Consider the following 16,070-nt stretch of genomic DNA (forward strand, 5'->3'; position numbering starts at 1 on the left):
TCCAAGGAGTAGTGTTAAGCATTTGTTGTACATACACAAGACAATAAATGAGGTACACACACTCAGAGACAAATCCAGCCAATAGGTTTTTATATAGAAAAATATCTTTTCTTAGTTTATTTTAAGAACCACAGGTTCAAATTCTACATGTAATATCTCATTCGAAAGGTATTGCAGGTAAGTACTTTAGGAACTTCAAATCATCAAACTTGCATGTATACTTTTCAAGTTATTGACAAATAGCTGTTTTAAAAGTGGACACTTAGTGCAATTTTCACAGTTCCTGGGGGAGGTAAGTTTTTGTTAGTTTTACCAGGTAAGTAGGACACTTACAGGGTTCAGTTCTTGGTCCAAGGTAGCCCACCGTTGGGGGTTCAGAGCAACCCCAAAGTCACCACACCAGCAGCTCAGGGCCGGTCAGGTGCAGAGTTCAAAGTGGTGCCCAAAACACATAGGCTAGAATGGAGAGAAGGGGGTGCCCCGGTTCCGGTCTGCTTGCAGGTAAGTACCCGCGTCTTCGGAGGGCAGACCAGGGGGGTTTTGTAGGGCACCGGGGGGGACACAAGTCCACACAGAAATTTCACCCTCAGCAGCGCGGGGGCGGCCGGGTGCAGTGTAGAAACAAGCGTCGGGTTTTCAATGTTAGTCTATGAGAGATCTCGGGATCTCTTCAGCGCTGCAGGCAGGCAAGGGGGGGATTCCTTGGGGAAACCTCCACTTGGGCAAGGGAGAGGGACTCCTGGGGGTCACTTCTCCAGTGAAAGTCCGGTCCTTCAGGTCCTGGGGGCTGCGGGTGCAGGGTCTCTCCCAGGCGTCGGGGCTTTAGGTTCAAAGAGTCGCGGTCAGGGGAAGCCTCGGGATTCCCTCTGCAGGCGGCGCTGTGGGGGCTCAGGGGGGACAGGTTTTGGTACTCACAGTATCAGAGTAGTCCTGGGGTCCCTCCTGAGGTGTTGGATCGCCACCAGCCGAGTCGGGGTCGCCGGGTGCAGTGTTGCAAGTCTCACGCTTCTTGCGGGGAGCTTGCAGGGTTCTTTAAAGCTGCTGGAAACAAAGTTGCAGCTTTTCTTGGAGCAGGTCCGCTGTCCTCGGGAGTTTCTTGTCTTTTCGAAGCAGGGGCAGTCCTCAGAGGATGTCGAGGTCGCTGGTCCCTTTGGAAGGCGTCGCTGGAGCAGGATCTTTGGAAGGCAGGAGACAGGCCGGTGAGTTTCTGGAGCCAAGGCAGTTGTCGTCTTCTGGTCTTCCGCTGCAGGGGTTTTCAGCTAGGCAGTCCTTCTTCTTGTAGTTGCAGGAATCTAATTTTCTAGGGTTCAGGGTAGCCCTTAAATACTAAATTTAAGGGCGTGTTTAGGTCTGGGGGGTTAGTAGCCAATGGCTACTAGCCCTGAGGGTGGGTACACCCTCTTTGTGCCTCCTCCCAAGGGGAGGGGGTCACAATCCTAACCCTATTGGGGGAATCCTCCATCTGCAAGATGGAGGATTTCTAAAAGTTAGAGTCACTTCAGCTCAGGACACCTTAGGGGCTGTCCTGACTGGCCAGTGACTCCTCCTTGTTTTTCTCATTATTTTCTCCGGCCTTGCCGCCAAAAGTGGGGCCTGGCCGGAGGGGGCGGGCAACTCCACTAGCTGGAGTGTCCTGCTGGGTTGGCACAAAGGAGGTGAGCCTTTGAGGCTCACCGCCAGGTGTGACAATTCCTGCCTGGGGGAGGTGTTAGCATCTCCACCCAGTGCAGGCTTTGTTACTGGCCTCAGAGTGACAAAGGCACTCTCCCCATGGGGCCAGCAACATGTCTCGGTTTGTGGCAGGCGGCTAAAACTAGTCAGCCTACACAGATAGTCGGTTAAGTTTCAGGGGGCACCTCTAAGGTGCCCTCTGTGGTGTATTTTACAATAAAATGTACACTGGCATCAGTGTGCATTTATTGTGCTGAGAAGTTTGATACCAAACTTCCCAGTTTTCAGTGTAGCCATTATGGTGCTGTGGAGTTCGTGTTTGACAGACTCCCAGACCATATACTCTTATGGCTACCCTGTACTTACAATGTCTAAGGTTTTGTTTAGACACTGTAGGGGTACCATGCTCATGCACTGGTACCCTCACCTATGGTATAGTGCACCCTGCCTTAGGGCTGTAAGGCCTGCTAGAGGGGTGTCTTACCTATACTGCATAGGCAGTGAGAGGCTGGCATGGCACCCTGAGGGGAGTGCCATGTCGACTTACTCGTTTTGTCCTCACTAGCACACACAAGCTGGCAAGCAGTGTGTCTGTGCTGAGTGAGAGGTCTCCAGGGTGGCATAAGACATGCTGCAGCCCTTAGAGACCTTCCTTGGCATCAGGGCCCTTGGTACTAGAAGTACCAGTTACAAGGGACTTATCTGGATGCCAGGGTCTGCCAATTGTGGATACAAAAGTACAGGTTAGGGAAAGAACACTGGTGCTGGGGCCTGGTTAGCAGGCCTCAGCACACTTTCAATTGTAAACATAGCATCAGCAAAGGCAAAAAGTCAGGGGGCAACCATGCCAAGGAGGCATTTCCTTACAACTAGCTTTTAGTTCACTGATTTAGGTGGGGCATTTCCATTATAAGCAAGCCAAGACTTTGTAGAGAGGGCGGGCAACAAGTCCAATCCAGATACACGCTCTCTATCAAACCCATACTGCCCTCCAATCACCTCCCAACACCATGTTGAAATTTGGCTAACACTTTCCCATTTCTCTTAGCTATAATGTTCAATGTGCTTAATATTGTCTGGTGTTGATGTGAGAAAATCTTTGCTGTAGACATAGAGCACAAACCAGCAATGTGTCACCTGATAGCCTTAATAGTATCCCTATTAATTGATTTCCAGCAAAGTATAACTGGCTCTGTTTCAATCTTATGAATTGCTGTTCACACATAAAGGACAGGCAACTGGCTTGAAAAATAATAGACCAAAAAGTATGCAGTCTTCACTGTTTATATCCATAGTTGCAGGTCTTCAATCCCCTCCTTTGTCATCTCTGTCCACATTAGTGACTAAAGAGGGGATGATTATACAATTGGAGAGGTTTTTTTTTTACTGTAGCAGTATGTATTTTGTCTGTGGTGGTGCTTTTAGCTTTTTTATTGTCTTTTATTCAGAATGTTCGGGATGCAAGATACACCCCTCTTCATACCAGCACCTGTTGAGAGATATCGCCAGATTCTTCTACCGGCACTCCAGCTTTTTCAGGTTATTTTGACATCCTGCACAGCACAGCATCAACAGGCAGCAGGACAGGTGAGAGAATGCTCTGCAAAATACTGGTGCACATTTGCCTAGCTTGTGCGATAAGTGAGTCAGCTGGGTAGGTACGTTAGGCTCCTGAATTTATACATCATAAGTTGATCTGTTCAAGGACAAATAGCCTGGTAGGTGTTGAATACTTCTAACCACAGATAAATCACCTTGTGAATATCCCCAGGTCCCAGAATGTATCTGGAAACTCAAATGGAAGTGCTCATCCACACTAGTAGGTGGTGCCTTTTGGCTTTGCATAGGCGTCATTCTGCTCCTGAAGTGACAAACAAAGCCACTTATAAGCCCACTAATGCCCTTAGATATTACTTCCTTTCATTCTGTGCCCACAGACCCAGATCTGGAGTACTGCTCCTCTATTTGTCTTCACTTTTAAAGTTATTATCCTTCACAAAACGTTACCATTGTGCCAGGTAACATGTCACCCCCTAAGACTACAGGGTTTAAAGCTTGTAGGAACTGTTGCAAACAGGTGCCTGTGACAGATTCGCAAGAGGTCTCTCTTTGGAGTTTGGGTCCAGTGCATGACTGCAGTCAGATAAACTGAAAGTTCATTTCTGCACAAGAGGGGTAAGCTTTATGTAACAAAGCACAGCAAGACTTGACGTAGGCCCCCCTCAATGTTGATGTTGACTGCGGACCAGCACCCGTAGTTGTTCCCACTGAAGATTATCTTTGCAGTTGAAGTCTTTGGGTAAGTAAAAAAGAAACTAAATATCAAGTCAGTCAGCTACATGGGGGCGACAGTGGATGGGATGGGGGACGAGTAGAAAGCAAGGTCAGCTCAAACGCCTTTCCAGAGTCAACTCCTGATGCATGGAATGTTTGACAAGCATGTTCTCCTCTTCCAGCCTTGCCTTACGATCGGTCAATGCCATCTGCTGTCTTGGACGTTAAACATGCACAGTTTGGGACATAGTGAGAACTTAACGACAGTCCCAGAAGATCTATGGGCTTCCTTCACCCAAACCGTTCAGGATGGCCAGGATGCAGCCAAGTTTAGTCATCCCCTGTGGTCTGTACACCACCGATTGTCTAGTAGAGGCTATTGGGATAAGCATGCTCCTCTGGTGCCCCTCATGGATGAGATCCACAGACTTTTAATGAGATGCCCATGTGTCCTTAATGGACAAGACCTTCTATGACACCTGCCTGTTTGCAAAAAGATGGACTATGGCCTGGAGCATTTTAAAGAGAGCCAAGCTATGGTAAACTATTTGTCTAGCAATACCACATAGAATTTTGCCTTTTTCGGGGATATGCCTGGGGTGTGGAGTAGCAACGGCGTAAGGCCCTGTGATGCGCACAACATATTTCTAGCCTTTTTGAGATCAGGATAGTTGGTCCAGCAGACAACAACCAGGCCATCAGGAGTAGCATACATCTCAAGCCTCTGCACCTCTGGCAACAACCTCCAGACCTCTTCAGTGTGCCCTTAGTCATACATAGCCACCCAGTAGGAGGCAGTGTTTACCCCTTCCTGTCCGTGGGGCAGGAAATTACATCAGACTGGTGGGTCTTCCAAATTGTCCACTAGAACTATGCCCGGCAATTCCTTTTTGAATCACTGCACCTGCCGCCTACATCAGAGCAAATCCTTGGAGGACCATCTGTCCATTTTACGTCAGAAGGTGCAAGCTTTTTTAGCCAAAAGGAGCCATAGCTAGGGTTCCGAGCTCGGAAGTAGGTACTGGATGTTATTCCAGATACTTCCTAGTGTCGCAAAAGGGCAGACCTTTCTTCCTGCCTTAGATCTTTGCCCAGTCAATGCCTTCATTCACAAGGACACGTTCTTGGTGCCATACTGCCTTTCAGCCTCACCAGTGCCCCTGGAGTGTTCACAAAGGGTGATGAAGGTGGTTGCTGCCCATCTTCGGAGGTAGGTTGATGGTACCAATCTTTGCCTACTTCAAAAAAAGGTAGTTAAATTCGGGCTCGCCATAGTCAGTCACCGACCAGCTGCAAACAGCGGCAGACATCTTAACATCTTTGCGGTTTTCAATCAACCTGCCAATGTCACACCTGAATTCTTAATGGAGGCTTCCCTTCATCTGAGCCATCTTGTACAACGGTACACTTTTCCTCCAGACCACTGAATCCACGACCTTCGGACTATAATCCTGATTTTTCAGCTTCTGTACTGGGTCTCAGTAAAGATGGCTATGAGGCGGCCAGCAAGATGGCTGAGCGGCAGCACTAACAGCGCGCTCTGGCCCGCCTGCAGTAATTCTCCATCATCCTGATGCCCCTGGACTTCCCGCCCTGGATCAGTGAGTGGTAGACTGCTGGCCAGGACAGGAGTGGCCCTAGTGTAGTGCTTCGGCAGACGCAGAGCCGAGGGGACAACGGCGGAGGGCCACCAGGAGGGCCCTGGGCCCAGCAAAGCAGTGCGGCTGGTGAGAGAGAAGCGTGGTAGGAGGTGCGGCAGCCCCTGTGGCCACCGGACAGAGGAGGGAAGACTGTAAAGGGGCCCGCCCCTGCCCCCGTCGGCTGCTGGGCCAGCTGATGAAGCCTAGCGGCCTGATCTTGGCTTAGAAGCAGTGAGTTGGAGGTGCGGCCTACACTCGTCCAGGGCGCCGCGCAGCGGAAGGTGCAGCCTGCCTCGGAGGACAGCAATAGAGAGGCAATGCCTCGTTGGTGGAAGGCGATAGTGGAGGACATTGGGGGTTTGGACCCCCCCAATAACTCCTTGAGCCGAAGACAGTGGAAGGGCCGCGGTGCTGGGGGGCGCCCATCGGGAGAGAGATTTGGCCTTGAGGTGGATGGCCGACTGGAGCAGAGTGGACGACGGCGAGAAAGTTGGTCTGGCTGGAGTTGCGGTTGAAAGGGAGAGCTTCCTCCCCCTTGGTAGTGCTGTGAGTGGATGGGCCACCCGGACAAGTGGATGTTTAACCATAGACTGTTAGAGATGTTGCGCTCTCCATGCGCCCGCCTTCTGGGTGCCCTGCTTTTTCGCTCCCGGCCTCCCTTCTCAGCACTTCCTCCCCGAAGCGGACTCTACTTGAAGGCAAATCATCAATCCTACTGCGGTGGCATCTGGAGCGCAGGTTCCGAGATAAGTAGATGCGGAGAGGCCTGTGCAGCTCCTTTCGCGGTGTGGACGGGACCTGGAAGGTCTAGACTTTGAACGGGGAGCACGTGTGGGAACTGCGAAGCAATTGATGGGGTCTCATTATTCCCCACCCTCAAGCCCCCTCTACTTGACATGGAGAACTCTTCCTGTGTTGCGGCTCGCCTGCCATAGCGCCTGATCAACAGCAATACCAAGGCGGATGGACGTAAAATAGCACCTGAAATGTCGAACAGTATGGACCATGGCTTAGAGTGGGTCTCTCTCTACCAGATTCATAAAATGTTAGCGTGGGTAAGGATAGAGCTGCTACGTAAGGTGACAGAGAGGTCAACAGAAAATCAGGTGCAGGAACTGTGCGACGAGATGGCAAGACTTGGAGCCACGGCGACAGCTCTTGAAGCCTGCTCAAAGGCACTGGAAGCCTGCATCGAGGACACAGAGGGTAGATCCCATCGAAACATTCTCAGGTTTGAGGGATTCCCTAAGTGGACTAAAGGGAACAGACCGGAGGCCTTTCTGGAAGACTGGATACTGTCAACCCTCCCAATGGCGAATCTCTCTAACTTTTTTGCAATGGAATGGGCCCATAGGTCCTTGGCTCTGATGCTTCCACCGGGGGTACCCCCTGCACTGTTATACTGTGATTGCTTAATCATAAGGATGACGATGAGATCCTACCTGTGGTTCGTACACATGGAGATCTGCAGTATGAGAACTGTATTATTCAGATCTTCCCAGACTACTCCGGATCAGTGCAGATGCAGAGACAATCCTGCAGTGGGAGAAAGCAAAAACTGAAAGCCGTGGGGCTGAGATATGCTTCTGTGTCCTGCTAATCTAAAGATACTTCACAAGGGCCGCCTGGACTGGTTGGAGATCTGTGAGGCTGGAGAGGGAAGAGGCGAGGGCTCTGGTTGAGTCCGTCACCAGCGTGAAGCACCGGCTGCTCCTGTGCCTCGGGCCAGCGCCTCAATCCCACAGGAACTTCGACTCGCAGGCGCAGCAGGAGGAAATCACCCCCCTCTGCAGAGATTATAGTGGTGCACCCGGATGGCTCCTTGGATCTTGAATCGCAGAGGCTGGAGAGGAAAGAGGCGAAGGCTCTGGTTGAGTCAGTCACCTGCACTGGGCAGTCCCTTGCAGTCATAGGTGGAGGCGGAGCGGAGGAGTGTCCACAAGACTGATAGCAGTGAAGTGACTACATGAAGGACAACCACGGAGGGGTTTCCTCCTGGACGGAAAGACACAATGAATAGTGTAGCAGATTACTACTGATTACAATAATGCCCCCCTGACTGCATACTGATGAAAGGGACCTCTGTGATGGTTAACAGTTTGGTTCCTTCCTAGATGGCACCGCGGTATAGAAAGGCATGATGGCTGGCATAAGCGATGGTGTAGGGAGATTCAGGGGGGCCAGAGAAAAATTGGGGGCCTTGCTCACCCTCTCTGAGAAAATGGCAGTGACAACTTTACTCCTCTACCTATTCCTCATATGGTCGGTGAGGGTCTATATGAGTGGCTCAGGGTACCCCTTTCCAGCTGTGGGGACATGTGCTTGATGCCACTGGGAGATGTGTGCTGCTGCATGGAGTGCTGGATGGTATGGAAATATGCCTGCTAAATGTGTATGCTCCCAATACGGATGACGGGGAATTTTTCCCGGCACTCACAACTGAACTAATACCATACATGGGGTTACCTGCGATATGGGCAGGAGATTTTAATTGCATCTTAGACTGAGGTAACACCCAGGGGTGCTAGAAGACACTGAATATGATTTGGACATGAGGGAGGCTCTCCGTGGATACTTTGATAAAAATTGGAACACGGCAGGCGCGCAGAGTGGTGGGCATTCAAGTTGTTGGCATGAGGAGTCATCTTCAATAAAACATATGGTATGCGAAATAAACTTGAAAAGGAGTTGGGAGCGGGGCGACTAGCAGAGGTGCAGGGTGGGCTTCGGGGTACTGAGGATATTACACCTACACAATAGACTCGCTTTCACTTATGTAAATATATAGTTAAAGGGCACATTTGCTGTGTTCTGGCACTGCGTGACACGTATTGTGATCAATAAATGCAATTTAACAATAAATAGGTTTTTTTAATCATCAACATTCTTTTAATATTCCAGTGCTTCATTCAGCCTTGAAGAAGCCCCAGGCTTGGCTGTCTTCTGAATCTATGGAATACTGTGTCAGAATCAACTGTATTTGAAATACTGTAAGGCTGTAATAGGATCTTTGTAATTAACGAGGAAAAATACCATAAGACATCGCTCTGATTACATTACTAGAAGGATATCTATGCATCAATAAACTGCACAGTATTTCAGTCAAGTGCCTTAAGTATGTATGATGCAATTTATGATCAACTGTGATAAAAAGAATCTGTGATAGACGGCACAGCGTGGCAGTTTCATGTGTTAATAATTCTGGATCATGTGCTAAACCCTAACTGTGCTACTTTAAACTGTACTTACCTTGCATTTTACCATTGCATAAAAACTTTTGGGAAATGCACACTCGATATTTAATTAAAAGCCAATAAGTTTTCTTTTCATGATTCTTTGTGGGCAAAAAATGAACAGGTGAGGGACCGTATCGATACCTTTCAATCAAATAGCCAAATAGGTCACACTAGTTCCCCTCTGTGATCTTTTCACCTGGAGGAGTGTACTTAATTTTTACAGTAAACAAAGCAGACTGAAAACTTTCCTGCGATAGAGAATATAACAATTCTCAGGCCGTATTTATTCACAACCACATAAACACGACATAAAAAACATCATCACATTTTTTCAATTTTTCTTTCATCCTTAATTTCCAATATTTATTTACAATATGCATCTCAAGTCATAGTTTCGGTTCTTTAAAAGGAGTCATGGTTGTCCACCCACCAGGCACCTGTGGGCATCAACTGTAGACTGGGGGCCGTGTCTCCCCCCCCCCCCCCCCCCCCCCCCCAAACAAATTACTCTTCACAAGGCGAGACTCACCCGGCCCCTCAAGATAGAGGGGGCGCGGGCCAGCATGAAAACTGTCCCCCAATCCAACCATGCCAGAGCCAACCCTAAGCAAGGGATCCCCCCTGGCACCAGATGGGGATGGTCCAGAGCAACCGGGCCATACCTTGGTCCCCTGGCACAGTCTCCATCCCCCCCAAATTCAAAATTCCAGGGCCATGTAATGGAGTACCATGGGGGGAGCTATGGACATTTGCGGTATCTGTCGTCCCGAGCATCTTCTCTACAACCACAGCACCGCAACCCTGGTTTGAGCCAAAAGGCTTCTGATACCGTCTTGAGTTCGCCTTCACTAGTATTCTTGATGCCAAGGTTATCCACCTGCTTTGTGCCCAAACAGGACTCCTTCCCTCCACAGGCCTGGTTGGTTTCCTGACCAACCAGGCCTTCCCCCAAAGACTAAGATGCTTGGGTCTGAGAGAGACACTGTATTGAAAATGCTACCAAGTGATCAACAAACACAATATGTCCACCATCCGACAGGTGTATTCATCTTTGTGAAACATTGCCTCTCCTTGAAGGCATCCGTGCACAACAGTCCTTAGCATTGATGTGTTCAGAAGCCGTTTCATGCGGCTGTTCAGCCACCTGGCTGATTCATTAAGGACCTTCGTTGAGCGCACTGACCTCCAAATCCGCCTAGGAAAGATATGGGACCACGCTATGATAGCCCCTGGACAGGTTGCAGGACGGCCGCACCCGACGCACAAAGGAATGTCCAATAACACAAACACTGGCTGGAGCCATGTGCCCAATGTTAAATTGAGAGGTCCTGGGAACAAAAAGGAAAACCGTTAGAAAATTGTTCCTAAATCGTATGAAGGCATACATAGCGCGTATAGCAATCTGACTTCCACCTCCCAATCCCTTTGACCGTCTCGGTATTGAGCGCTGCCCCCACTGCTGATGTTGCCGCTCCTATCCTAAATGAATGGGAACTAAATTTGCCATGCATGCCAATCGCCGGCAAGGCTTTTCGCAAAACTTGGGAAAACTGATACCTAGTGAGGGAGACACCAGATGCATGAACCAATAAAAAGGTGGAAAAAACCTGGGGCAAATCTGCAAGTACCTTTGAACTGCACGCACAGGGCAACCACTGAAGTCACCAGCCCTCCCCAGTACTAACTGTTCGCCCTTGCCAGACTGGTCTGTCTTGGACCGTGGTATAGTAATTACCAAATCCCCCCCTTTCCAGAGAACATGAGTCACCAAAATTCCGCAGTGAAAAGTCCTGCTTCGACCTGGCCACAAGTTCTGAGATTCAAAAAGCTCCAAAAAAGGCAAGCGCAAAGGCTGCTGAAAATAGAGTGGCCTCGAAATCAGAGTAACAGATCCCAGCCAGGGCCCCCAAGATCTGTTCCAGCTTGTCCACGTCAATGGGGTGCTGCTGGTCCGGGATCGACTTTCCAACCTTTCCCATCCCTTGAGTGCCTGTCTGTTAAGAAAAGATCGAGAATGATCAGCCCGCCCTCCCCTAGTTTGGTAAAAAAGGCTATGGCGGAGATGTGGCGCCTGGCACACGCAGAAGATTTACCCTGACTTCGCAAAAGCTCCAGAAAACCCAACCAACTACTCAAGGAGCCAGGCTGCATTAGGGGGTTGGCAGATGTGTGATTTATGTAATTATGAAATGCATTCTCATATGCCCTTCTTGTTTTTGGTGCAAGGCTGGCTGCCACTAGATCTGCCAAGGATGAGTGCCAAGATTCCACAGCTGTCCCAGGAAATATGTGGGCTACAACTCAGCCCCTGGGTGGAACTGCTGAAAATCCTGTAACTTGAAACGAGACAATGCATCAGCTGCGTTATTAAAAATACCTGGCACATGTTTTGCCTGAAAAAGAATGTTATTCTTCAGACAGATCAACACCAGCTCTTTCAACAGTCTTAACACCCTTCTGCACTTAGCATGTTGAAAATTAAAACTTTGGGCCACTGCCATGTTGTCAGACCAAAAAACCACAGATTGATTGCGAAGTTGGTCTACCTATATGTGTAGTGCCACCACTATTGGAAATACCTCAAGAAAGGTGATGTTCTTAACTAACCCGGATGTCTGCCAAGCCTGAGGCCAGGGCTGTGCGCACCACCTGGTACCCAAAATGGCTTCAAAATCACTACTATCCGCTGAGTCAGTAAATAAACTGAGTTCCTGATTGGACCGCCGAGGGGCCGGCCACAACACTGCCCTGTTGAAATCCAACCAAATCCTTAAGTCATGTCTTACTTCAGCACACAACCGAGTCCTATGATGTTTCTCCCTTAAGCCAGACATAGACTGAGCAATAGAGCATGAGAAAGGGTGCCCCATTGGATGATCCGCAGGGCAAAATTAAGTTGACCCACCAACACCTGTAACTGACGCCGGGTGACTTTTTTGGCCACCAAGCAGGCTTCTAAGGATCCTCTGAAAGCCATGACACTATCCTAGGGCAATCTGCACTCGCCCCTCACTGAATCGATTTTGATTCCCAGAAATACCAAGATTGTGGCTGGTCCTGTTGTTTTTTCCTGAGCTAAAGGGACGCCAAATTCATCCATCAGGGACTTGAATGCAGTCAAAGACTTAGCACACCTATCTGATCCACTCGGTCCCAGGAACAAGACGTCGTCTAGATAATGAATGACATTAGGTGACCCTGAAACCTGTTTAAATACCCATTCCAAAAACGTGCTAAATTGCTCTAAATATGCGCAAATGGCTCAGCAATCCTATTCAGACCCAATTCCTTCAATATCTTGCGTTCAGCTACCTCTTGTGCCATGTCTAAAGACTGCTGGTTTTTACAAAATTTTTGGGCCTTGCTCCCCTGCAGCTGGGATCCTAAAACCACTGCGGAAACCTTCATACAACATTTTTGAAATTTTGTGCCGAATACAAATTAAGCCAAGGGTTCATAGCCAAGAGAGGCACAGGTGAAGGGTCCCCTGGGACCAAGAAAACATTATCCTCATTTCTGCCCACCCTTTTCTTTGGACTTCTTGAAGCATTTGAACTCAGGATGCCCTGCTGTACCGCAAAAGATTGTGCTTGAATTTGCAGGAACCCTGTGGCCTAGAACATGCTTTTTTATTGAAAGCCCAACACATCCCTACTTGCACCTGCGCCCCCCCACCGCCGGAGTGGCGATGGAGGAGGTCGTAGGCGGGTGGGGGTGGGGGCTCATGCGATGTGGTGGCTGTGGCCCTAGGGGGCTTGTGTGTTCCTGTTGTAGTCCCTTGTAGATTTGCACTAATACCCATTGCTAAGCCTTTTAATGTGGCTAATGCTGACCCCTCACTTGCCAAATCCATCTGCGGGCATTGCTTAACTTCGCCAGCCAGGTTAGCACTTTTGCTAAGCAGCTAACTAGGTCCCCTCCAGGTTCCCGCTCACTGACAGAATTAGCACCCTTCAAGGTTGAGCCTGACACCGCTCCAGTGATGGCGACCTCTGATTGTGTGTCTACCTGTCCCATTTTGAGGTCTGATGTGTGTCTGCCTGTCCCATGTTGAGGTCCTGTGCCCCCTCCGCGAGTGACCTCTTTTGGGCTGACTACCCCCCAACTTCACCCCCACCCCCGATTAGGTGTAACCTTCCTAGCCCTCTTAGGAACCAGCGGTAATGCTGATTTTTGTGGGATCCCAGCCCACCTTGGGCACCTGCTCTGATCTGCTGCAGAGTCCACCTCTACTACTGGAGTCTCGCCACCCAGCTGACTGCCTTCAGCCTCCTTCTGTGCCAGTGACATTAGAGCTGGTTGCATGAGAGCTAGAACCTGATCCATAGCATCTAGGCGCCCCATAACTGCCTCCACATCAAGTTTACGTTTTACCTGTTTTGGTGGCATGACTATAAAAATGCCCTCACGCACACAGCTGCCCCAACACACAATCAGAAAAATAACACCATAAAAGGAGAGTAATAGCTATGAATACTTCCACTAGACAAAGTAAAAAAAGGTTGGCAAACACACACAACAATAATCCAGTTATTAAAATTACAACTACAAACAATATCCGTATCAAAAAAGGTTCACCAAATAAAATACAATAACAAGTTCTGGGATTACTTAATGAACCAATACTGCCATCTACTGGCCTCAAAGTATACAGAGAAAATTGCACAATGTAAAAACTGCAAGTACGACAAATGTATTTCAATTGTTTCTTGTCCCTGCCGCCCATGAGGAAGTCTCCACTTCTCAACACAAAGGAACCAGCAGAGAGCAAACCCCTGCCCTCCCCAGAATACCACCACGACCCCCACCTTTCCTTACCCTGTCTGTGATGCCTCTCCTGGTCCCAGGGCCCCAACAACGGCAGCAAAGCAGCAAGGGCCGGTCACAAATGTCAAGGCAGACCTTAAATCACCCTGCTGGTGTTTCCCTGCCAGCTGCCATTGCCCCAGGCCAGAGAGAGGTGTAGACAAGAGCGAGAGCAGCAGGGGTCAAGGCAGCAGAAGGGCATTGCTGGAACAAAATCCTCTGCTGGGCGAAAGCGAAGCATCCAAAGAATTCCTCCAGTCCTTTGGTGGTGTGCACTTGATTGATCGTCAGGGGCAGCCAGGGTCAAGTAAACAACCTGACGCTCCAGGGACTTGGAGTCCCCTTTTAACCTGTTCTGGCTGCCCCTGCCGGTCACCCCGGGAGCCTCCACCACGCCCCTATCAACCAGTCTGTTCACCCCACGGGGTAAGGGCGATTTTTATTTTTGTATTTTATTTTATTTGCCAGGCACCCACAGTTGGGCTGCGGCCCGGAACCGGTCCAATTGGGGGCGTGCTATGCCTTGGTGCGCGCCCCCTGCCCTGTCTTCTCTTAACTGAGTTTGTCTTCCCTGGTGGATATTACTTTTAATCCTTCCCTTGTTTTAGCGAGAGTTTCCTGTTTTCTGTATAGTATATGCATTGTTTTATTTTGTGTCTTCCTCAGGCAGTGCTCTTGTTTTTACTTTTGTGCAATGTATAATTTTAACTTGGGTTATATTTCATAGTTTACTTCCCAAAGACTTAACTTTCATTCTAGTCAGTAGTCAGAGCATTGAGTGACTTTAGTGAGTTTTCCATGATTAATGTTTTTGGGCGTTTCCAATTTTTTTCCACGCAGTTGGTACATTATTTCTGCATATTTTAATAATCTTGCCGATGTTTACTTTCTTTTGTTTTATTTTACACAGGTGTTGCAGTTCCTTATTGCCCATTCAGACACAACCCAAGCAATTCTGCGGTGTCAGGAGGTGAGCGCTGGGTCGCTGAAGGAGCTGGCTTTGCTAACGGGCATCATCAGCAAAGCAGCGCTTCCAGGTAAGATGAGCAATAAATAACATCACTCATATCTGAAATGGAAGCTCATGGGATATAGTGACTTTATGGTCTTTACAAAATGAAAGAATAGTGAAAGCATGGCAATTTATTATTTTTTCACCCCAGCCCATTGAGCCTATACTCTAGATTGTTATGTTTTGTGGGTAGCACTGGATCAGGTGAACCTACTTTATTTTATAATAATTATATAAGAGTAGAGGACAAGCTCAGATCCATCCATGTCTCCACCTGGTCGGACACCATGTTTTACACATCTTTTCTCTGGTTGGTGATGGGTTCCAGTTCTCCCAGAGTGCCTCTCTGTTGCCCATATTGAGGGTTTTCTTGAACAGAGAATTCTTCTATGCTTGCCTTTCTGGGATCCTAATATATGCCTCAAAGTTCAAATTACAATGCCTACAGAACTTTGTCTTGGATCCCCACCAGCACTGTTAACTGTTCTTTTTTCATTTCTGTGGACACATGTTACTGTTTTGTCCTGTTCTTTCCCCTTACCCGCCGGTTGCAAATTAACTGTGCCATTGCTGGTTCTGGCAAAAAAAAATAAACAAAAGATGGCAATTTCTGACCTTTACGGAGGTCCCACAGCGAGCATCTGTCAGACAAACAGACCAAACAACGTTTTACAAGATCCACATATGTGAAAAGCTCTAGCCTGGAACCAATCTTTAAAAATTGCACTACTGAGTGAGAAACTCTAATTCAGAGGACAAGTTTGATCACTTCCTGTTCCTGTTTCACTGCACTGAAACATCTATTAATTGTGAAATTAAGAAAAAAACATTTTGGGTGCAAGTGTTCAAAGAAAGCAACTTGCCTGTAATGAAAATTAACTGCTGATAGAGACTTTTAACCACAAATTCCACAGCTTATGAATTTCCCCAGGCAGCAGACTACATTAGGAACATTTTCATAACAAGATCGTAGTGCACTGTAATTGGAGTTGCTGCATTCTAACTCACTGGTAGCAGATTTTGCTGTGTTGGAATAAGCATTGTAAACCTTCTGGGGACTGTTTCATTGCTAGCACATAGCAGATCTTTATGAGTAACACAATCTATTGGTTACTGGTCCTGTTTGTATTATTTTCCCCTCTTTAGCTCCAGAAAGGCCCGCAAAAATTGATTGTCTAATTGATAGTCTCTGGTCCAATCAATGTAAAACCTGAGGGGATCAAGACAGTGGAGCCACTCCTTTTCCGTAGACGGATGAAGTGTGGTGTAGAAAGACAGCAAGGTAATGGGTTGCCCTTTGTAGAAGAGCCTTACTGCCTTTGGCAATAAGGACGGACAAGGCCTGGAGTTCACTCACTCATCAAGCAGATGTTATAGTGATGAGGAACACTGTCTTTATGGTCGAAAGACGTATAAAACAACTCTGTGTCC

At 48.3% G+C, this 16,070-nt stretch overlaps 1 protein-coding gene across 1 annotated transcript in view; it reads left to right on the forward strand.

Annotated features, from left to right (window-relative positions):
- Positions 1-16,070, forward strand: part of NUP205 (nucleoporin 205) — a 525,888-nt gene that overhangs the window by 432,110 nt on the left and 77,708 nt on the right. The window contains exons 34-35 of the mRNA XM_069227955.1: positions 3,120-3,258; positions 14,538-14,664. Of these exons, the coding sequence (XP_069084056.1) occupies positions 3,120-3,258; positions 14,538-14,664 (266 nt within the window). The remainder of the gene's footprint in view (positions 1-3,119; positions 3,259-14,537; positions 14,665-16,070) is intronic.

Source organism: Pleurodeles waltl, chromosome 4_1 (assembly GCF_031143425.1).
Source record: "Pleurodeles waltl isolate 20211129_DDA chromosome 4_1, aPleWal1.hap1.20221129, whole genome shotgun sequence".
Lineage (NCBI taxonomy): Eukaryota > Metazoa > Chordata > Amphibia > Caudata > Salamandridae > Pleurodeles > Pleurodeles waltl.